This window comes from Lepidochelys olivacea, assembly GCF_965140295.1.
Source record: "Lepidochelys olivacea isolate rLepOli2 genome assembly, chromosome: 18".
In the NCBI taxonomy this organism is placed as follows: Eukaryota; Metazoa; Chordata; order Testudines; family Cheloniidae; genus Lepidochelys; species Lepidochelys olivacea.
In genome coordinates this window covers 24219496-24243659 of record NC_140428.1, presented here as the reverse complement: position 1 = coordinate 24243659, position 24164 = coordinate 24219496, and the positions used below count along the sequence as shown (strand labels likewise).

General features: G+C 43.2%; 2 protein-coding genes across 2 annotated transcripts in view; both read left to right on the top strand.

The window, feature by feature from the left end:
- Positions 1–24164, top strand: part of NADK (NAD kinase) — a 48128-nt gene that overhangs the window by 8257 nt on the left and 15707 nt on the right. The window contains exons 2-3 of the mRNA XM_084651783.1: positions 561–780; positions 22548–22631. Coding sequence (XP_084507909.1) covers positions 602–780; positions 22548–22631 — 263 coding nt within the window. The 5' untranslated portion in view covers positions 561–601. The remainder of the gene's footprint in view (positions 1–560; positions 781–22547; positions 22632–24164) is intronic.
- Positions 17099–19494, top strand: LOC311532867 (uncharacterized protein). The gene is made up of 2 exons (XM_084651790.1): positions 17099–18281; positions 18957–19494. Exons 1-2 carry the CDS (start codon positions 17762–17764, stop codon positions 19205–19207), a joined length of 771 nt encoding a protein of 256 aa, XP_084507916.1. The 5' UTR covers positions 17099–17761; the 3' UTR covers positions 19208–19494.

Genomic DNA, 24164 nt, shown 5'->3' with positions numbered 1-24164 from the left:
AAGTTGCTTTGGTAGAAACAAAGTATTGGACTGCATAATTTGATGTCTTGTTCCCCCTTGTCTGGAGTCACAGTTACTAAAAATGCTCTTAAGACCAAGTGTATTGTACAGTGCAACTTAGGAATGCCCCTCTGTCTCACTTACCTGATGAGGATGAATCCAGGTATACGACAGTAATTTCAGATTTTGGTATTTTAATTTTAAAAATGACTTTTGGCTTTTGTCCAGTACTCCTTTTATAACAGAAAGTGACTACCAATTCTTTAAAATAGGATTGTAATGGTCTTAAAATTGCAGCCCAAAGTGGCCCTAAACAACCCAGGTAACTGGCATCATTAACACACACGCACTTCAATCGGTTCCTCCATCCTTCTGCCAGTTTTTCTTGTGACTTGGCAGAGCACTGAAATTGCCCGGAGGGTGGGAATCTCTTCAAGAATAGCTTGAGAAGTGTGTGTCATGTTCTAGGTCTATGAACTTAGATAGTGTCCATTTAATTTGTGGTTTGTACTCTCCAAAATTTGAAATAAAGTAAAATATTACTTTTTCTTTCCCCAAAGGAAGCTGTATTTCCCTCAGCTGAAGTTCCTTTACTTCCACCATGGAGGCGGAACAAGAAAACTTTTGCATCAGTAAAGATGATGAGAGCACTGAATCTGCTTTTCATTGCTCAGCATGTCATGATGATGAGGAGTGGAGCTGTGCTAACCCTATCCGGGGTCGGGCTAAGACTCGTAGTTTGTCTGCTTCACCAGCCCTCGGAAGCACCAAAGAATTCAGGTATGAAGTAAACTAGACTAGAATCTTCTACGCTGATGATTCTTTGGTAAAACTAATATAACATTAGTGCCACATTTATGTAATGCAAATATGATAATATAGGCTCTTCCTATGCAGGCAGCTTTCATTGGCATTAAGAATCACAGCTAATGACATCTTATGGCAAGAATTGAAGAAATGTTCATTTTAGAACAGTTCTGCTTATGCTCTGTGTTGTTCTTTTATATATATATATATATATATATATATATATATATATATATATATTTGATTTCTAGGGATATCTTGTTTGACAGGATCTCCTTAAGAGTCCATGTGTTCTTTTGTTTCTCGTTCATTTGACTTCATGATCTTCAGTTGCTTTAGATTGTCATAAACAAAGTTAGGTATTCAGGAGTGGACAAACTTAGTATCAGAGAACCTCTGGTCACAAATCCTTAGTGACACATATAGAACATGAGGGCAAGAAATACAGAAAATGCAATTTGGATAGAATGTTGTTTAGCACTGATAAAAGGCAACGCTCCAGTCTAAATAACCACTGAATAAGTATAACAGTGACAATATATTTGCCTTGCTTGTGGCGCCATAGCCCGTTCAGTCCTTGGCATCTCTCCTACGAATGCTCCGTAAGGTTCCCAAACTGTAGTCTGTGAAGCACATAGACAGCTGGCTGGTGACGTGGTGCTGCCTATTCCTTGTTTTTACCTGCTACCTTGCATTTAAGACAGCTAAAAAGTTGTACTTTTCAAATGTTACTCTTCCGTGTAAACAATTGTTATAGTTGATATGTGGATGTCACGTGATAGTGAATTGTAGTGGAAGTGGTCTGTGTGATCGTGAATTGGAGAGAGGTGGTCAATGAGACAATCTCGACTAATAGGGCTTCACTTGGGAAAAACTTCGAGAATCTCTTAGATTCATAGACACTAAGGTCAGAAGGGACCATTATGATCATCTAGTTCGACCTCCTGCACAACGCAGGCCACAGAATTTCACCCACCCACTCCTGCGAAAAACCTCTCACCTATGTCTGAGCTATTGAAGTCCTCAAATCATGGTTTAAAGACTTCAAGGAGCAGAGAATCCTCCAGCAAGTGACCCGTGTCCCATGCTACAGAGGAAGGCAAAAAACGGCCAGGGACTCTTCCAATCTGCCCTGGAGGAAAATTCCTCCCTGACCCCAAATATGGTGATCAGCTAAACCCTGAGCATATGGGCAAGATTCACTAGCCAGATACTACAGAAAATTCTTTCCTGGGTAACTCAGATCCCACCCCATCTAACATCCCATCACAGGCCATTAGGCCTATTTGCCATGAATATTTAAAGATCAATTAATTACCAAAATCATGTTATCCCATCATACCATCTCCTCCATAAACTTATCTAGTTTAATCTTAAAGTCAGATAGATCTTTTGCCCCCACTGCTTCCCTTGGAAGGCTATTCCAAAACTTCACTCCTCTGATGGTTAGAAACCTTCGTCTAATTTCAAGTCTAAACTTCCCAATGACCAGTTTATATCCATTTGTTCTTGTGTCCACATTGGTACTGAGCTTAAATAATTCCTCTCCCTCTCCGGTATTTATCCCTCTGATATATTTATAGAGAGCAATCATATATCTCCCCTCAACCTTCTTTTAGTTAGGCTAAATAAGCCAAGCTCCTTGAGTCTCCTTTCATAAGACAAGTTTTCCATTCCTCGGATCATCCTAGTAGCTCTTCTCTGTACCTGTTCCAGTTTGAATCCATTCTTCTTAAACATGGGAGACCAGAACTGCACACAGTGTTCCAGGTGAGGTCTCACCAGTGCCTTACATAACGGTACTAAACCCTTATCCCTACTGGAAATACCACTCCTGATGCATCCCAAGACTGCATTAGCTTTTTTTCACCGCCATATCACATTGGCGACTCATAGTCATCCTATGATCAACCAATACTCCAAGTTCCTTCTCCTCTTCCGTTACTTCTAATTGATGCATCCCCAGCTTATAACTAAAATTCTTGTTATTAATCCCTAAATGCATAACCTTACAGTTTTCACTATTAAATTTTATCCTATTATTATTACTCCAGTTTACAAGGTCATCCAGATCCTCCTGTATGGTATCCCTGTCCTTCTCTAAATTGGCAATACCTCCCAGCTTTGTATCATCCGCAAACTTTATTAGCACACTCCCACTTTTTGTGCCGAGGTCAGTAATAAAAAGAGTAAATAAGATTCGTCCCAGAACTGATCCTTGAGGAACTCCACTGGTAACCTCCCTCCAGCCTGGCAGTTCACCTTTCAGTAGGACCCGTTGTAGTCTCCCCTTTAACCAGTTCCTTATCCACCTTTCAGTTTTCATATTGATCCCCATCTTTTCCAATTTAACTAATAATTCTTCATGTGGCACGGTATCAAACGCCTTACTGAAATCTAGGTAAATTAGATCCACTGCATTTCCTTTGTCTAAAAAAATCTGTTACTTCCTCAAAGGAGGAGGTCAGGTTGGTTTGGCACGATCTACCTTTTGTAAAACCATGTTGTATTTTGTCCCATTTACCATTGACCTCATTGTCCTTAACTACTTTCTCCTTCAAAATTTTTTCCAAGACCTTGCATACTACAGATGTCAAACTAACAGGCTTGTAGTTAACCGGATCACTTTTTTTCCCTTTCTTAAAAATAGGAACTAGGTTAGCAATTCTCCAATCATACAATACAACCCCTGAGTTTACAGATTCATTAAAAATTCTCGGTAATAGGCTTGCAATTTCGGGTGCCAATTCTTTTAATATTCTTGGATGAAGATTATCTGAGCCCCCCGATTTAGTCCCATTAAGCTGTTTGAGTTTCGCTTCTACCTCAGAAATGGTAATATCTACCTCCATATCTTCATTCCCATTTGTCATGCTACCATTATCCCTAAGATCCTCTTTAGCCTTATTAAAGACTGAGGCAAAGTGTTTGTTATTGGGCCATGCCTAGATTATCCTTGACCTCCACTCCATTCTTAGTGTTTCGTGGTCCCACTTCTTCTTTCTTTCTTTATTTATATGGCTATAGAACCTTTTACTATTGGTTTTAATTTCCTTTGCAAGGTCCAACTCTACTTGACTTTTAGCCTCTCTCTCTTTATCCCTACATGTTCTGACATCAATAAGGTAGCTTTCCTTGTTGATCCCTCCCATCTTCTACTCCCTGTATGCTTTCTGCTTTTTCTTAATCACCTCTCTGAGATGCTTGGTCTACAACTCCTGCCTATGAATTTTTTCCCCTTTCTTGGGATGCAGGCTTCTGATAGCTTCTGCAGCTTTGATTTAAAGTAATCCCAGGCCTCCTCTACCTTTAGATCCATAAGTTCTTCAGTCCAATCCACTTCCCTAACTAATTTCCTTAATCTTTGAAAGTCAGCCCTTTTGGAATCAAAAACCCTAGTTGCAGATTTATTTTTGTTAATCCTTCCGTTCAGTTTGAACTGAATTAGCTCATGATCACTTGAACCAAGATTATCCCCTACAACCATTTCTTCTATGAGGTCCTCACTACTCACCAAAACCAAATCTAAAATGGCATCCCCTCTAGTCGGTTCAGTAACTACTTGATGAAGGAATCCATCAGCTATCGCATCTAAGAAAATCAGAGCCCTATTATTATTGCTAGCACTCGTCCTCCAGTCTATATCTGGGAAGTTAAAGTCTCCCATGATCACACAGTTTCCACTAGTATTTACTTTATTAAAAACATTTAAAAAGGGCTCTATCCATATCCAAATTAGATCCCGGCGGTCTATAGCACACTTGAAGCACTATCCCAGGGGAGGCTCTAATAGTTTTCTTCCCCAATGTAATTTTTGCCAAGACGAGCTCTGTCTTATCCATTCCATCGCTTCTTATTTCTTTACATTCTACCTCATTGTTGATATACAATGCTACTCCACCACCTTTGCCTTTATTTTGGTCTTTCCTAAACAGCACATACCCTTCCAGTACCCATAATCCAGTCATGACGACTATTCCATCATGTTTCTGTTATCCCTATAATATCTGGTTTCACTTCCTGCACCAGTAGCTCTAGTTCCTCCATTTTGTTACCTAGGCTCCTTGCATTGGTGTACAAACATTTTAATTTTTGCTGTTTGCCCTTGCTCACATTCTGTATCCTATTAAGCACGGTCATTCTCCAGCCAGTATAACCTATTAGACTGGTATCCACACTGCCCTTCCTCCTTATATACATTCTCCTACCCACGGCTGTATCCTTTCTTACTTCGTTTTCTTCCCTCTCAATGCTAAAATCCGGTATGGAGATTACCTGGACATCTCCCAACCATCTCCCCCAAATTCCTAGTTTAAAGCTCTCTTAATCAGTTGTGCCAGCCTCCATCCTAGAAGTCTATTTCCTTCCCTACTCAGATGAAGTCCATCCTGAGAGAAATGTCCTCTGTCCATGAATGCCTCCCAGTCGCCATACATCCCAAAGCCCTCCTTATAGCACCACTGCCTAAGCCATCTATTGATCATCATAATCTTGTCACACCTTTGTTGCCCTTCTCTTGGAACAGGTAGAATCCCACTAAAGATTACCTAAACCTCGATTTCCTTAAGCGTCTTCCCCAGCCTAGCATAGTCTCCTGTAATACTTTCCAGCGAGAATTTAGCCGTGTCATTTGTTCCCACATGAAGGATAATTAGGGGATTCTTTCCCGCTCCCTTTAGGATCGTTTTCAACCTCAGGTCTATATCCCGTATCTTAGCACCTGGAAGACAGCATACCCTTCTATTCTCTGGATCAGCTCTGGATACAGGCCTGTCTATTCTTCTCAGTAAAGAGTCCCCGATCACATAGACCTGCCTTTTCCTGGTGACGGTGCTATTCTCCATTCCTTTTCTCCCTTGTAATCCTCTTCAACCCATCCTGTATCCTCCTGGGGCTCATATTTGGTGTAGTCTCCATTGACTCTTCCCCTTTTCCTGTAGGACTAGCCGCTCTTCTCTTCTTCCTTGTCCTTCCACCTTCAGTGACTGCCTGCTGAGCCCCTTCTTCATTTTCTAACTCTGCAAACCTGTTCTTGAGGTCTGTTTCTCCTTCACTAGCCCATCTTTTCCTCTGCCTGGTTCTTTTAGTCACATGCTTCCACTGACCACTTTCCTCACCCAGTCTCCCCTCAGAATTCCTCAGTCCTGCTTCCATCTGCAAGTCTGAGCTTTTCCCTTCAGATACCTCATGGCTTTGCTCCATAATCTGCTCAAACCCCTTCCTAAACTCAGCCAGACTTTCCACCTGCATCTCCAAACCTCAGATTTCTTCCTCCGTCAGCTCTATGAGACAGCATTTCATGCAGACAAAACTCTTACCAGGTACCACCTCCAGGCTCATATACATACTGCAGCTTCCACATCGAGTCATCTTCATTGTGTCTTCCACGACATGAGTCACTCCAACTGCTACCTCTGTATCTGTCATAGCCTTTCCACCCAAATCCTGTTAATTTGGGAAACACAAACCACACCCACAGCAAAAACAATACAAACTCCCCTGTGCCGCTGCATGACTGGCTGGCTACCTTTATAGGACCCCTAGTCAGAGAAGCCCTGCCCCCTAATCAGGGCTCAGCTTATTTCATTTAGAGCACTGAATATCCATCCATGGTAATAGTTATTACTGACCTTGGATGGATTTGAACCATGAACATGGAGATTAAAGGCTGGTTCTCTCCCCTCCCCCCCCCCCCAATATTTCTGAATGAGCAGGAAGTTTCCTGCTTTTGTAGAAGTAGGGCAAAAGTGAAATTTACCCAAGTTTTGTGTTTGCTCTTCTAGTCTGTATTTACATAGTGAGGTAACCCTTAAATAGCTTCTGAGATTAGAAGTATATTACCAAGGAAAAAAACAGTCATTGGTCTATCATCTGCTGGCTTCAAGAGAGAATTTTGAACATAGTAATAACTTTTCACATTTTTTTTCTTACAAAGCATAGGAATTGTGGATGCAATGCATAGCTGTAGCATTTATCATATACTGAAAGAGCTTGCCCATAACTCAGAAAATAAGTATACGGGTGTTCAAGTAATATTTCTAGTTCTTTATGTACACAATTTTACAAGGATACATGTGGCTTTATTTAATAGAACTCCGTAATGTTTTACAGAGTAGATTGATACAATTTGTTACACTATTGTCAGTTTTAAGTCAACCATCATACAAAGGATCCAACTTCCAGTTCTACACATCTTACAAAAATGAAGTATGGAACAAATGGTGACGTTGAGGTACATCAATTTAATAGCTTGATAGTAATATAATCCAAAAGGAATGTTCAGTCTTCCTTAAATTGTAGGATCAGAGCTGGACTTGATACCAGATCTTTTGAACAGCTCCACCTAGAGTTAGTATACATGGTAGTAAGAACCTGGTTGGGTGCGTTTCATCTGTATAGTAATGAGGGGTGGCAAAAAAGTACCTTTTATTCATAGATCATAATTAGTGCACCAAGAAATCTCTATTGCCTTCCTCGAGCCAGATTGTTAACCTACTAGTAATGCCCTTATGTCACACGGGGATCCTTGATTTAACTTCTGGTGTGGCATTTCTCAGACCAACAATGGCAGGTAAAGACTGTACTGTGGAGGCAGTATGCTTTGAGGGAGGGAGGGAGTACCTTGCACTACTGAACTCTGATCCTCCAGATGCCTGAAGGGCATGGCAAAATTCTAAAGGAGCTGCTTACCAGAGAGGTTTGTCTCTCCCATCCAAACTGTGTTGCTAGCAGTATTGTTGCTGCAATGTGGAGCATTTGTAGGTGAGACTATAAGGATGGGGGGAAAGGGGCTGGGGGAGAGGGACTCCCAAATCGAAGAGAAGAGGATCTCAAAACAGACTGTAAGCTGATTAAATGTTTTCTAATAAGTGGGGTTTCAGAGTAACAGTCGTGTTAGTCTGTTTCTGTGGAGTTTCTTTAGGATAATATACTTAAAAATTTTTGGAGGCTGTTCTTGCAGGATCAGTGGAAACCTTTTAATGCTTGAAGTTTCCTGTTATTGCCTATGGACTACATAGTACAATATAAGAAAACAAAGTATTTATGTAGAAATATATGCTATAATTAGCAGCATTTAAGTGCAGAAATTTGATTGTGTTCATAGGATTTTAAACACCTAATATTAGTCTACATGAGTAAAAGGCCTGTTGGCCTAAATTCTGCTCTCTCCTTTCTAGGTGTGAATATTTCCAAGTAATTTTTTTTTTTGGTAGTTAGGAAACCTGCTTTTTTTTTTCTATTGGGCACACATTTCTTAATTTATTTCCATTTTCTTTTGTTTAGCTTGCTCTCTGATGGATAGAAATTGCTCTGAAACTACAATCTATCTTTGCAGTCGGGGTAGCCATTCATGTTTTGAATGAGGTTTACTACTTAAAAGATATTTTATTAAAACTTCTTTAAGTCACTCTTTGTCTGGTTTTGTGATTCTTTCACCACCAGTTCAAAGGAACTTGTAAAATGTCAAATAAAAATTATCTTAGGTTTGCTATGCAGTATTTGTAATTGAGTCCTTCTCTCTATATATCAACTTAGCAGGCTCTCTCTCCATAGTTCAATACATTTCTAAAGCACATTAGTACATTATAAGTAGAATAGAAAATGGTAGTAATACCTTCTTATCTCTATTCACTTAATAAAAGAATCTTATTCTTTGATTAAATGGCACACATATTCAATCCTGATAAAACCCTTACCGAAAACCTATTTTAATTATATAATGTCTTAGAAAGATGTACATGGTGCTGTACAGTGGGTAAATTGTATCAAATATGGATTTCTTCATCAGAGTTGAGGATCTGATCCCTTAAGCTTCTGAGCTGTTTCTATTCTCAATGAATGCCACAGGAGTTGAGGTTATGCTGCAGCATGCAGGATCAGGTCCTGAAAGGTACAAATCCATACAATGCACAATGTTGTAATACTGCAAACGCGTGACGTTGTGTATAACTTTCATTGCTTAAATACATGTGGGAACAGAGGTATTTAGAGGTTGCCTTTTGTAGGAGGAGCAGGAAGGAGTTTCTTTCATGCCACTCCTTAAGGTTTGAAAAAATATGCAGGTGAAAGGGACAGAACAATTTTGGGGGGCAGGGGGGAGAAATTGAGTGGAGTGGACGTCAGAAGGTACATAAGCAAGGGAATAGTTTACTATCCTAATTTAAAACATTATAATTTCAAAATGTATGAAGACTTTATCAGTGCTGCCTTCATTCCTCTACACATACTTGGAATTCTTGTTCATCCTTAATATACTATTAAGAAATAGTGTCATTAAAGTCCTTGTATGTTTGTTTTTCTTCTTGATAATAATAGAATAAATAAGGATAAGTATGAAAATATCTATTACTGTCTCCTCCTCAGACAGGCTCAGTAATGCTTGAAATTTATACTAATACATTGTACTGACACATCAGTTAAATCACCTTGAAGAAGAGTTCTGTGTAAACTCAAAAGCTTGTCTCTCTCACCAACAGAAATTGGTCCAATAAGAGATATTACTTCACCCACCATGTGTCTCTGATATCGATAAATGTCAATTTTATTGGCCTGCTGGAAAGGGAGAAATTGTTATATTTGTTTTTATTAGTAAATACAAATTTTATTCAAACTTCTTAAAAAAAAAAATGTGGAACTCACAGAATGTCACCGCAATCACTTGCTTGTATGTTGTATCTCTTTCTTCCACTGTTCATATAATTTTGTATTTTGGCAGATTGTAAACTCTCTGGGGCTGGGAATGAGTCAGCACATTACATGAATTAATCAGGAACAGGAGAGGCATATTTCCCTGTTGTCACTTTTCAGTGTAAATGACTATAATGTTTATGGTAACATTTACATAGTGCCTTACAATCATTAGCTAATTGTTCCAATAGATATGGGAAGTAGGTAAACTTTATCCACATTTTACTGGTTAGGGGAAGCGGGTGGAAGCTGAAGCAGAAAGGTTGTGACTTCTCCAAGGTAAACTTGTTTTAGAACTGGTATTAGTCCCATGTTCAGGCCACTAGACCATGCCCCTCTTTGTTTGAGGCTAAATTGAAATTCGGAACTCACATTTCCATTGGCGGTGTCATGTAATCTAACCCTTCTATTAAATGTATAAAACAAAAATCATAACCTTCTGCAATTACACTGGAAGTGCTTGCTCCAATTCTTCACTCATTTGGGTATGTTTGGTATCTTACTCTGCAAGATTTTGCAAGTTACTGCCTCAACTCTTTGAGGCTGAGGAAATAAATACCTCTTAGATTATATGAATGAATTCTGGGATAAAGTAATGTTTAGTGATTGGCAAATATTTACTCAAAATAAAAAGTTGCGAGGAAAAAGTATTTTTCCACAACTCTTGATCTCCATTACCTGCCTGTCTTAGCTTCATGCTGCTTTTACTTCACAATAAGGACGAAGGGACTCATGGTCACCTGCATTAAAAATGCCTAGAAAGCTGGATTCTTCAGCATTACATTTGCTGCAAAATTAAGAATCTGTTTTTTCCAATTTCTGAGCCAGAAGGAGTGCTTATAGAAGTTTTCTTCTGGTCCTGGAGGCATTTCTGATGATCTGACAACCAAGCCCCTCTGCAACAGTCTTTTACTCCTGTGGGCATTCTGGAAATTTTATTGTCAAATAAATGCGGAGGCTCCAGCATGGTACTGGGGAGCATAGGCCACTGGCTACACAGAGGTGGGAGATAACTGTGCGCCCCCCCACCCCCCTCCCCAAGACACTGACTCAGTGGTGAGGCTGCACCCAACCGTGACACAGTGTAAGGACTGGGCCTGCCCCTCTGTGCCAGGTGCATCAGGTGTGGGCAGGCAGGATCCAAGTGTGGAGAGGCTTAGTGTGTGGGGGTCGAGGTGTGGGTCGAGAGGGTTCTGTGTGGGGCAATATGGGTGTGGACAGCTCAGTGGGGGATCTGGATGCGGGGGGGAATCTGGATGCACAGGGGCTTGTTGAGGGGTTCTGGATGCAACAGTGATGGGACTCTGCAGGGAGGTCCAGGTGAAGGTGGTTGGGGCTCAGCAGCGGGGTATGGGTGTGGGGGCCTCAGTGCGGGGGCCCAGATGCTGGTGTTCAGGGCTTGGTGGGGTGGGAATCTGGATGCGGGTGGTTCATCAGGGTGGTCCAGGTGCAGGGGGATTGGGGCTCATGGAGGGGGGTGTTCTGAGTGCAGGGCGGGGGTGAGGTTTGGTGGAAGGGTCTGGGTATGAGGGGGTCTGGATGCACGGGCGTTGGGCGGATGGGGGAGCACTCCCTCTACAGGGATCCCTTTCTTTGCAGCTGAGGAGTGATGGGTGCAGGAAGCGGGTGGGTGGTGGGGGGAGTTTGCATAGCTTTCTTCAGCCAGGGGAGAAATCTGGGGATGGGTCTGACCCGGCCACGGATACTGTGCAAGGGAAGAGGAGCTCCCATCCTCCTCAGCCCAGCTGTGACTAGCAGCTGAGCCCGGTGCAGGGTAGGAGCCACCAGCCGGGTCTTCCCCATTCTCGTCCCCTGCGCCACTGTGATTTACCTCTCTGCCGGCTGCCCTGGGCCCCCGAAACATACTGCTGGGGAGGGTCACAGGGCTGCTCTTGTGCCTTTCCTTTGCTTCCCCATCAGAAAGTCATTTTTCTACAGGGAAGCAAATAAATCTGCAGGGGACATAATTTCTGTGCATGCACAGTGGTGCAGAGTTCCCCCAGGAGTAAGTCTTTACTACGTGATTTAACAGTAGCTACCTCATGAATTCTGTGGTCCATATGAAAAGTGGGACTTCTGGTCTGTACCAGAAATAAAACATCACTAAACAAGCCTAAAATGGCTTTGTTAATTATTTCCCAGGTCTTATAGAAGTGAGATTTTTGAGTTTAACTTTACCTTTTACCAGTCCTTAACTATCCTCAAGGAGAGGATCCAGACTGTAAACTAAATGCTTTGGCAGGTTGTCTTATGGCCTCTGTTTCTTTACACAGTGGAATGATTAATCTGTTCATTGGTATAACTCACTTTGTTGTTGTTTGTTGTTATTCAGTTTAATTGGTTGGTGTAACTGACTTTAGCTACTTCCAGTTAAACACTGGAAACCATAATATACTATAAGCAAAAACTCCTCTCTTCACTTTTCACCAAGGATTCAAAAATTGTACTTATCTGTACAGTTAGGAGCCTCTGTGTTTGGCTTAATCCTTCACATGCCGTCCTTTATGCTGTTTAGGGCATGTGTTCACTGCCAAAATAATCCCCCGTGACACCAGTTCTTGCAGTCCCGGGTTCTACAGACTTGAGCTCACGCTGCGATGCTGAAAACAGCCATGTAGATGCTCCCACCCAGGTTCTGAAACCTGGGGAGCGGGGTGGGTTTCAGAGCCAGAGTAAGAACATCTGTGTGGCTGTTTTTTCACACCATAGCACAAGTTTGAGTCCGTTGACCCAGGTTCTGAAACTCACTGCTGCAGGTGTAGACACATTTCCCCAGGCCTCCAACTTGGTCTGTTACTATCTCCGAAACATCATCACATTTGATGCTACCTAGGTCAGTCTTTGGATGAAATTTTCATGGCATCTCATCTTCACTACCACATTTATTTTTTGCCAAGTCCCTCCCCTATTTCTAAATGGGTTGGGAGCTCATTTTGTCTCTACTGGCAACCAAGATTACAAAGTTATATTCCCAGTTGTGCCATTAACTTTCTGAGACACCTTGATAAGTTATATAACCTCTCTGTGCCTCAAGTTAATCTTTAAATGGGTATCTATCCAATGTGAGGCTTTGCTTATGTTTGTAAAGCACTTTGATGCTCTGAAAAATGCTATGGAAATGCAGTTTTATATTTTATCAATCAAAAGTCCACTGGCTCTGTGACGTGCCGGCATAGTCCTTCTTAAATTCTATATAATCTGTTCATGTGATTTGACCACAGACTATCAACAAATAATAATTTAAAAAAATTTGGTTTGGGACTAGAATGTCCGCAGAAGAAAAGTGTGTGTCTCAACTCTCCATCACTTGCCTGCCTCCCCTTATACTAGAGAGAAAATGCTAATATTGCTGAATCTAGAAATTATGAATTTTGGTTTTTTCCCCTCATTTGGGATTCCTTTACAAATTCTGTAAATTGACTAGTGACTGCCTTTGTCATATTGTAGTTGTTGGAAAGATTAATGTTAACAAACAAAGAAGACAGATTGATGGTAAAATAGGAATTTTTTGCGTTTGATATTCTATGTATCTCCGTGTACCCTCCTTAAATGTTATTGCATAATTTCAATCCACTATTTCTCAGTGGTGATGGTACATAAGCCACCTGTCTGCATCACTTTATAGTGTTTTCCCACATAATAATTCAGTTAATTATCAGAAGTTACACTTAATTTGGCTTCTTTAGCCTTTGACTATGCAAGAATTCTTTCAGTGGCTGGTGATGGAGAGAAAAGGAAGCATTTCTTTTTATGTTCCAAACAAAACTCTTGTAGGAAAAATACTAGTAATTCAGGACATGCACAAGGCCCTGATACTGCAAATATACACATGCTTAACTTTACTACTATGAGCAGTCCTACTGATTTCATGTTTAAAGTGCCTAAGTGTTTGTAGGGTTGGCGCTGTAGTGATAATAAGGCCTACAAATTTACCCTAATCATGAGTTCAGTTTGTAAAAAGTGAGTCTAAATTCATAAAATGTCACAATCTATAATAACAGATGTGGATGAGAACCAGAGAAACTTGATTAGTTGAAACTAAAGATGCCACAGTGATATAATCCAAGGACTGTTGAAGTTATGCTTGTTAAAAACCGATATGTGGAGCCAAAAATTAATGAACCAAAATTGGTGTGTCGTATATTAGGCCTAATTGGTGCACCTGGAGCTGCAGCTAGCCAGAGATGTCAAGAGTAACAAGAAGGGTTTCTTCAGGTATGTTGGCAACAAGAAGAAAGCCAAGGAATGTGTGGGCCCCTTACTGAATGAGGGAGGCAACCTAGTGACAGAGGATGTGGAAAAAGCTAATGTACTCAATGCTTTTTTTGCCTCTGTTTTCACTAACAAGGTCAGCTCCCAGACTGCTGCGCTGGGCATCACAAAATGCGGAAGAGATGGCCAGCCCTCTGTGGAGATAGAGGCGGTTAGGGACTATTTAGAAAAGCTGGACGTGCACAAGTCCATGGGGCCGGACGAGTTGCATCCGAGAGTGCTGAAGGAATTGGCGGCTGTGATTGCAGAGCCACTGGCCATTATCTTTGAAAACTCGTGGCGAACCGGGGAAGTCCCGGATGACTGGAAAAAGGCTAATGTAGTGCCAATCTTTAAAAAAGGGAAGAAGGAAGATCCTGGGAACTACAGGCCAGTCAGCCTCACCTCAGTCCCTGGAAAAATCATGGAGCAGGTCCTCAAAGAATCAATCCTGAAGCACTTGCATGAGAGGAAAGTGATCAGGAACAGCCAGCATGGATTCACCAAGGGAAGGTCATGCCTGACTAATCTAATCGCCTTTTATGATGAGATTACTGGTTCTGTGGATGAAGGGAAAGCAGTGGATGTATTGTTTCTTGACTTTAGCAAAGCTTTTGACACGGTCTCCCATAGTATTCTTGTCAGCAAGTTAAGGAAGTATGGGCTGGATGAATGCACTATAAGGTGGGTAGAAAGCTGGCTAAATTGTCGGGCTCAACGGGTAGTGATCAATGGCTCCATGTCTAGTTGGCAGCCGGTATCAAGTGGAGTGCCCCAAGGGTCGGTCCTGGGGCCGGTTTTATTCAATATCTTCATAAATGATCTGGAGGATGGTGTGGATTGCACTCTCAGCAAATTTGCGGATGATACTAAACTGGGAGGAGTGGTAGATACGCTGGAGGGGAGGGATAGGATACAGAAGGACCTAGACCAATTGGAAGATTGGGCCAAAAGGAATCTGATGAGGTTCAATAAGGATAAGTGCAGGGTCCTGCACTTAGGACGGAAGAACCCAATGCACAGCTACAGACTAGGGACCGAATGGCTAGGCAGCAGTTCTGCGGAAAAGGACCTAGGGGTGACAGTGGACGAGAAGCTGGATATGAGTCAGCAGTGTGCCCTTGTTGCCAAGAAGGCCAATGGCATTTTGGGATGTATAAGTAGGGGCATAGCGAGCAGATCGAGGGACGTGATCGTTCCCCTCTATTCGACATTGGTGAGGCCTCATCTGGAGTACTGTGTCCAGTTTTGGGCCCCACACTTCAAGAAGGATGTGGATAAATTGGAGAGAGTCCAGCGAAGGGCAACAAAAATGATTAGGGGACTGGAACACATGAGTTATGAGGAGAGGCTGAGGGAGCTGGGATTGTTTAGCCTGCAGAAGAGAAGAATGAGGGGGGATTTGATAGCTGCTTTCAACTACCTGAAAGGGGGTTCCAAAGAGGATGGCTCTAGACTGTTCTCAATGGTAGCAGATGACAGAACGAGGAGTAATGGTCTCAAGTTGCAGTGGGGGAGGTTTAGATTGGATATTAGGAAAAACTTTTTCACTAAGAGGGTGGTGAAACACTGGAATGCGTTACCTAGGGAGGTGGTAGAATCTCCTTCCTTAGAGGTTTTTAAGGTCAGGCTTGACAAAGCCCTGGCTGGGATGATTTAACTGGGAATTGGTCCTGCTTTGAGCAGGGGGTTGGACTAGATGACCTTCTGGGGTCCCTTCCAACCCTGATATTCTATGATTCTATGACAAAATAATGAGGGGATGGGCTATTCTACCCATCAGTCACTTTTTGGATCCTTAAAAGAGAGAGGGTTTGTTTTTTTTTTTTTGGAGGGGCTGGATGGGTAAAGGAAGAACATTCAAGGAGAACAAACCAAAGCTACTGAGCAAGCTTCACTGTCATGTCTGGCACTCCTACTATCTCCTCAGTCCCTGGATCTTTTTTATTCTCATCCAGAGGGATGTCCTGACCAGATTGGGCCAGAGAAAGAGACATTGATTAAGTTAACACCTTTGGTCCATTTATTCTATCTAAATTAATACAACAGGGGTTAAATCATTTTGGCTTGTACATTGCCCAGGACCTGAAAATGTATTCAGGCATGGTGAATTTTATTGAAAATGGTTATCAAGGACCACACTACATGTCTCAGTTTAAGACATAGGGTACCTTTTAAATGTGCATACCTGTTAAGAATATATTTTAGGAGTGGGTGTTGTGTATCTATACCATATATATCAATCATTTTGCAAAGCTTATTAGTTCTAAAATTGGATGCTTTACCTTTTCTGTAGGATCTTTAATGAAGGTATAGTGTTTTAAGAAAATTCGGAAACAAGTGTGCTGAATTAGGATGAATGTGTTTGTGGTTATATGGACTGAAGTCCCTTCGAAACTGATTCAAGGCAGTCTTTACAGCTGTCTAATCACAAAAAATACCACTACTGTTACTGCCGTGTCTCCCTGGAGCATGGCCTGAGAAAATTAAAAAGATATGAAAGAATAGGTTTTGGTCTTTGGCTTTGAAGTTCTGAATGTGTATCTGCAGCTGTTTTTGTATGTTGATTGTTTGGAGAACACTTAATTTGTGCTAAAATACTTTATCATTTAAAATGCAGATGTCCTAAAATACAGTATGAAAGAAGCCCTGGTAGCTTTCCTTCTTAGTGTTTTAAATATTTAACTAGGCACACGTGTTCTGTTGCAAAATGTTTAGTGAAGGCCATGAAACTATTGAACTATATAACAAAGACAGAACACAGACATTGTTTTGCTGGGCAGTATTACAACTGGAATATATGTGCTGTTTTGCTTGTCTTGTTAGTGAAGCCTTCTTCAAAAATTTGCTGAGAGTCTCATGTTTGGTGTAGTGTCTTAATGTTGTGCTTTAACTTCAGGAAATTTGCTGCACTGCCTAAAAAGCTGTAATCACCTGGTTGATCCAACAGCTGAACACTCCTAAGTTCTCCAGATTCTTATTGTTGGTGGTTGTTGCTTAAGTATTGGTTTAGGATTACATGTTGTGTGGTTGGAAAAACCTTGTCTACTAGTCATTCATAATCTTTATGCATCCGATGAAGTGAGCTGTAGCTCACGAAAGCTTATGTTCAAATAAATTGGTTAGTCTCTAAGGTGCCACAAGTACTCCTTTTCCTTTTTTGCATAATCTTTACAGTAGTTTAGGAAAAAAACACTAAAAGTTGACTCTTAAGAATTATGTATTTTTAATTCTGATATGGGAGTTTAGATTTTTAACAATATATGCTTTCACTTTTCACTCTGTCGGGAAGAATTTGAAGTTTATATTGTTGATTTTAGTTTTTCATTTTTATGCTCAAGACTTCATTATTTCACAGTCAAGTGAGCTGATCTTCACCTACTATCTCTAGTGGACTTTTGTCCCATTACAAAACAGCACATCTACTAGCCTTTGCTCAGGAGGAAACGAGGACTGAAATAACAGGAATGTTGCGGGTCAGGATTGACGTGCACTGGCAGAACTGTGTAGGGGAAACTTCACTGTCACAGTGGCATTATTGAGTTTGTGGTGTTTCTTGTGTAAGGAATGGAGGTGAACCTGGAACAAGTCAAGTAAGCCCTGGTCTACACTAGGACTTTAGGTCGAATTTAGCAGCATTAAATCGATGTAAACCTGCACCCGTCCACATGATGAAGCCCTTTATTTCGACTTAAAGGGCTCTTAAAATCGATTTCCTTACTCCACTCCTGACAAGTGGATTAGCGCTTAAATCGGCCTTGCCGGCTCGAATTTGGGGTACTGTGGACACAATTCGACGGTATTGTCCTCCGGGAGCTATCCCAGAGTGCTCCATTGTGACCGCTCTGGACAGCAGTCTCAACTCAGATGCACTGGCCAGGTAGACAGGAAAAGAACCGCGAACTTTTGAATCTCATTTCTTGTTTGGCCAGCGTGGCAAGCTGCAGGTGACCATGCAGAGCTCATCAGCAGAGGTGACCATGATGGAGTCCCAGAATCGCAAAAGAGCTCCAGCATGGACCGAACAGGAGGTACGGGATCTGATCGCTGTTTGGGAGAGGAATCCGTGCTATCAGAACTCCGTTCCGGTTTTCGAAATGCCAAAACCTTTGTCAAAATCTCCCAGGGCATGAAGGACAGAGGCCATAACAGGGACCCGAAGCAGTGCCGCGTGAAACTGAAGGAGCTGAGGCAAGCCTACCAGAAAACCAGAGAGGCGAACGGCCGCTCCGGGTCAGAGCCCCAAACATGCCGCTTCTATGATGAGCTGCATGCCATTTTAGGGGGTTCAGCCACCACTACCCCAGCCGTGTTGTTTGACTCCTTCAATGGAGATGGAGGCAATACGGAAGCAGGTTTTGGGGACGAAGAAGATGATGATGATGATGAGGTTGTAGATAGCTCACAGCAAGCAAGCGGAGAAACCGGTTTTCCTGACAGCCAGGAACTGTTTCTCACCCTGGACCTGGAGCCAGTACCCCCCGAACCCACCCAAGGCTCCTTCCTGGACCCAGCAGGCGGAGAAGGGACCTCCGGTGAGTGTATCTTTTAAAATACTATACATGGTTTAAAAGCAAGCATGTGAAAGGATTACTTTGCCCTGGCATTCGTGGTTCTCCTGGATGTACTCCCAAAGCCTTTGCAAAAGGTTTCTGGGGAGGGCAGCCTTATTGCGTCCTTCATGGTAGGACACTTTACCACTCCAGGCCATTAACACATACTCGGGAATCATTGTAGTGAGCTGTAGCTCACGAAAGCTCAAATGCTCAAATAAATTGGTTAGTCTGTAAGGTGCCACAAGTACTCCTTTTCTTATTGTAGAACAAAGCATTGCAGTGTATGTTTGCTGGCGTTCAAACAACATCCGTTCTTTATCTCTCTGTGTTATCCTCAGGAGAGTGAGATATAATTCATGGTCACCTGGTTGAAATAGAGTGCTTTTCTTCAGGGGACACTCAGAGGAGCCCATTCCTGCTGGGCTGTTTGCCTGTGGCTAAACAGAAATGTTCCCCACTGTTAGCCACAGGGAGGGGGGAAGGTTGAGGGGGTAGCCACGCGGTGGGGGGAGGCAAAATGCGACCGTGTAACGAAAGCACATGTGCTATGTATGTAATGTTAACAGCAAGGTTTACCCTGAAAGAGTGTAGCCACTGTTTTATAAAATTTTAAACCGCTTTTTAAACCGCTGTCCCTTTTATTTTCTCCACCAGCTGCATGTGTTTCAATGATCACAGAATCTTCTCCTTCCCTGAGGCTAGTGAAGCTTAGAAAGAAAAAAAAACGCACTCGCGATGAAACGTTCTCCGAGCTCATGCTGTCCTCCCACACTGACAGAGCACAGACGAATGCGTGGAGGCAAATAATGTCAGAGTGCAGGAAAGCACAAAATGACCGGGAGGAGAAGTGGCAGGCTGAAGAGAGTAAGTGGCAGGCTGAAGGCAGGGCTGAAGCTCAAATGTAGCGGCATCGTGATGAGAGGAGGCAGGATTCAATGCTGAGGCTGCTGGAGGACCAAACCAGTATGTTCCAGTGTATGGTTGAGCTGCAGCAAAGGCAGCTGGAGCACAGACTGCCACTGCAGCCCCTCTGTAACCAACCGCCCTCCTCCCCAAGTTCCATAGCCTCCACACCCAGACGCCCAAGAACGTGGTGGGAGGGCCTCCGGCCAACCAGCCACTCCACCACAGAGGATTGCCCAAAAAAAGAAGGCTGTCATTCAATAAATTTTAAAATTGTAAACCTTTTAAAGTGCTGTGTGGCATTTTCCTTCCCTCCTCCACCACCCCTCCTGGGCTACCTTGGTAGTCATCCCCCTATTTGTGTGATGAATGAATAAAGAATGCATGAATGTGAAGCAACAATGACTTTATTGCCTCTGCAAGCGGTGATCAAAGGGAGGAGGGGAGGGTGGTTAGCTTACAGGGAAGTAGAGTGAACCAAGGGGCGGGGGGTTTCATCAAGGAGAAACCAACAGAACTTTCACACCGTAGCCTGGCCAGTCATGAAACTGGTTTTCAAAGCTTCTCTGATGCGTACCGCGCCCTCCTGTGCTCTTCTAACCGCCCTGGTGTCTGGCTGCGCGTAACCAGCAGCCAGGCGATTTGCCTCAACCTCCCACCCCACCATAAACGTCTCCCCCTTACTCTCACAGATATTGTGGAGCACACAGCAAGCAGTAATAACAGTGGGAATATTGGTTTCGCTGAGGTCTAAGCGAGTCAGTAAACTGCGCCAGCGCGCCTTTAAACGTCCAAATGCACATTCTACCACCATTCTGCACTTGCTCAGCCTGTAGTTGAACAGCTCCTGACTACTGTCCAGGCTGCCTGTGTACGGCTTCATGAGCCATGGCATTAAGGGGTAGGCTGGGTCCCCAAGGATACATATAGGCATTTCAACATCCCCAACAGTTATTTTCTGGTCTGGGAATAAAGTCCCTTCCTGCAGCTTTTGAAACAGACCAGAGTTCCCGAAGATGCGAGCGTCATGTACCTTTCCCGGCCATCCCACCTTGATGTTGGTGAAACGTCCCTTGTGATCCACCAGAGCTTGCAGCACTATCGAAAAGTACCCCTTGCGGTTTATGTACTCGGCGGCTTGGTGCTCCGGTGCCAAGATAGGGATATAGGTTCCGTCTATGGCCCCACCACAGTTAGGGAATCCCATTGCAGCAAAGCCATCCACTATGACCTGCACATTTCCCAGGGTCACTACCCTTGATATCAGCAGATCTTTGATTGCGTGGGCTACTTGCATCACAGCAGCCCCAACAGTAGATTTGCCCACTCCAAATTGATTCCCAACTGACCGGTAGCTGTCTGGCGTTGCAAGCTTCCACAGGGCTATCGCCACTCGCTTCTCAACTGTGAGGGCTGCTCTCATCTTGGTATTCATGCGCCTCAGGGCAGGGGAAAGCAAATCACAAAGTTCCGTGAAAGTGCCCTTACGCATGCGAAAGTTTCACAGCCACTGGGAATTGTCCCAGACCTGCAACACTATGCGGTCCCACCAGTCTGTGCTTGTTTCCCGAGCCCAGAATCGGCGTTCCACAGCATGAACCTGCCCTATTAGCACCATGATGCATGCATTGGCAGGGCCCATGCTTTCAGAGAAATCTGTGTCCATGTCCTGATCACTCACATGACCGCGCTGACGTCGCCTCCTCGCCCGGTATCGCTTTGCCAGGTTCTGGTGCTGCATATATTGCTGGATAATGCGTGTGGTGTTTAATGTGCTCCTAATTGCCAAAGTGAGCTGAGCGGCCTCCATGCTTGCCTTGGTATGGCGTCCGCACAGAAAAAAGGTGCGGAACGATTGTCTGCCGTTGCCCTGACGGAGGGAGGGGCGACTGACGACACGGCTTACAGGGTTGGCTTCAGGGAGCTAAAATCAACAAAGGGGGTGGCTTTACATCAAGGAGTATTTCAGGCAGGACTTCACGGAGGGTTCCAATAAGAAATGGTGCACCTAAGTTATTGTTCTTATTGGAACAAGGAGGTTAGCCTGGCCTCTGATTGATACATGGCTAGATTTACCTCGCTGCACCTTCTCTGTGAGTGACTGCAGTGTGACCTAGAGGAATGAGTCCCCTAGACAGGGGAGGGAGGGAAGCAAATGAATACAAAACAAATCTGGTCTATTTCTTGTTTTGATCCACTCCATCTATCTTTTACGTCTTTGGCTGGCAGCAGACGGTGCAGAAGGACTGCATGCCATCCACATCTCATGGCTGCTCGGCAGAAGATGGTACAGTACGACTGCTAGCAATCCGTATCGCCTGCCTGTTCACCATAAGACGGTTCAATAGGACTGACTGCAGGACTAAAGAGAATGACCTGGTCAAGTCACTCCAAATTTAGTCCCTGCGCCCATGTCTGCCCAGGCGCTCCCAGCCGACGTGGCCAGGAGCACCTCAGACATGACGATGACGGCTACCAGTCGTACTGTACCGTCTGCTGCCACAAGGCAATGGGTTGCTGCTACTGTGTAGCAATGCCGTACCGCGTCTGCCAGCACCCAGGAGACATAGGGTGATGGTTACCTGAGCGGGCTCCATGCTTGCTGTGGTATGGCGTCTGCACAGGTAACTCAGGAAAAAAGGCGTGAAACGATTGTCTGCCCTTGCTTTCATGGAGGGAGGGAGGGAACGGGGGCCTGACGATATGTACCCACAACCACCCGCGACAATGTTTTAGCCCCTTCAAGCATTGGGATCTCAACCCAGAATTCCAATGGGCAGCGGAGACTGCGGGAACTGTGGGATAGCTATCCACAGTGCAATGCTCCGGAAGTCGACTCTAACCTCGGTACTGTGGAAGCACTCCGCCGAGTTAATGCACTTAGAGCATTTTCTGTGGGGACACACACACTCGAATATATAAAACCGATTTCTAAAAAACCGCCTTCTATAAATTCGACCTTATTCCGTAGTGTAGACATACCCCTAAGTCTATTTGGTATTAGGATACTAGAAGTGTAGTCATATGCTATGTAGAAATATTCAATACACAGTCTAGATGAGCTTCTACTAATGCTTCAACTGTAATAATCACTGAAGACAACATATGGTGCTCAAATGCAGCCCCGTAGATAACAGCAACTGCATTTTTAACTTTGTGTGTGCAGTTTTTTGTACAGAATTACGTTGACTTGCTGATCAGCTGCATACTGAGACTTTAGAAATGAAATTTCCCCCACCTTTCCTTTTTTAGCATTAACTACTTCAAAGAAACAGGTAATTTGGATAATGAATATAATTCATTCCTACTTCAGCTTTCCCTTACATGTGTTTCATTTTTCAGGAGGACACGCTCCTTGCATGGACCATGCCCAGTGACCACATTTGGACCAAAGGCATGTATGCTGCAAAACCCTAAAACTATAATGTAAGTGCCTCTCTTTAAAATGCACAGTATTTTCATCCTACATTCAGGAGAATATCTTGATCTGTGTTTTTAATCAATATCTACTGTATTTTACCCAGTGCTTAAACAAAGATTTTTTCAGTTAGCTTAAGATGTGCCTGTGTAGAGTCTGATGCAGCCAAAAATCTATGTACCATTTGCACCACACAAGCCCTGAAAAAACATCTTGTGAGGAGGACAGATAGTGTACATTGAACTGGACTAAAATCAGTGTGCTTATTAGCTTAATCTTTGTGATTTAGAAAAACATATAAATACAGTCTTGTAAAGTCATTGGTTTACTCATCCTATATCTGTGTTTATGATTCATATTTTTTTGTCAACTTAAAAAATCACATTTATGCATTATCTCAGAGTCATATTTCTGCTACCCCCTATGTTTAACTAGCTTTTCTTGTGCTGTTAGTGACAGCAGCCAGTTATCTGGGTTACATTTCTTTAGGGGTTGCTTTAACAAAGTGTTTCAGGAATACACCACTTTCTTCCCAGCTCTGTAATCACATCAGCCAACTCCCTCAGCACCCTTGGATGCATTAGATGCGGACCCATGGACTTGTGTATGTCCAGCTTTTCTAAATAGCCTGTAACCTGTTCTTTCACCACTGAGGGCTGCTTACCTCCTCCCCATACTGTGCTGCCCAGTGCAGCAGTCTGGGAGCTGACCTTGTCTCTGAAGACCAAAGCCAAAAAAGTATTGAGTACTTCAGCTTTATCCACATCATTTGTCACTAGGTTGCCTCCCCCATTCAGTAAGGGTCCCACATTTCCCCTAACCACCTTTTTGTTGCTAACATACCTGTAGAAATTCTTCTTGTTACCCTTCACATCCCTTCCTAGCTGCAAACTCTAATTGTGCTTTGGCCTTCCTTATTACACACCTGCATGCTCGAGCAATATTTTTATACTCCTCCCTAGTCATCTGTCCAAGTTTCCACTTTCTGTAAGCTTCCTTTTTGTGTTTAAGCTCACCGAAGATTTCTCTGTTAAGCCAAGTTGGTTGCCTGCCATATTTGCTATACTTTCCGCACATCGGGATGGTTTGTTCCTGTGCCCTCAATACAGCTTCTTTAAAATACAGACAGTTCTCCTGTACTCCTTTCCCCCTCATATTAGCCTCCCAGAGGATCCTGCCCATCAGTTCCCTGAGGGAATCAAAGTCTGCTTTTCTGAAGTCCAGGGTCTGTATTCTGCTGCTCTCTTTTCTTCCTTTTGTCAGGATCCTGAACTCGACCATCTCATGGTTACTGCTGCCCAGGTTGCCACCCACTTCTACTTCTCTTACCATTTCTTCCCTCTTTGTGAGCGGCATCCTTTCTTTTATTCCTTACTGTTGGGATTCTTGTGTTACTCTACCTATAAACTGGCATTTTTCTCCATTTAAAGAGGGGGGAGAGACAAAGATTTGCATAGGCATTGTGAAGTGCAGAAACTGCTAATTGGTATCATGGTGTGGTAAATGCTTCTTCCCCTGTGCTGCTTAGTTTCAAGCTGATA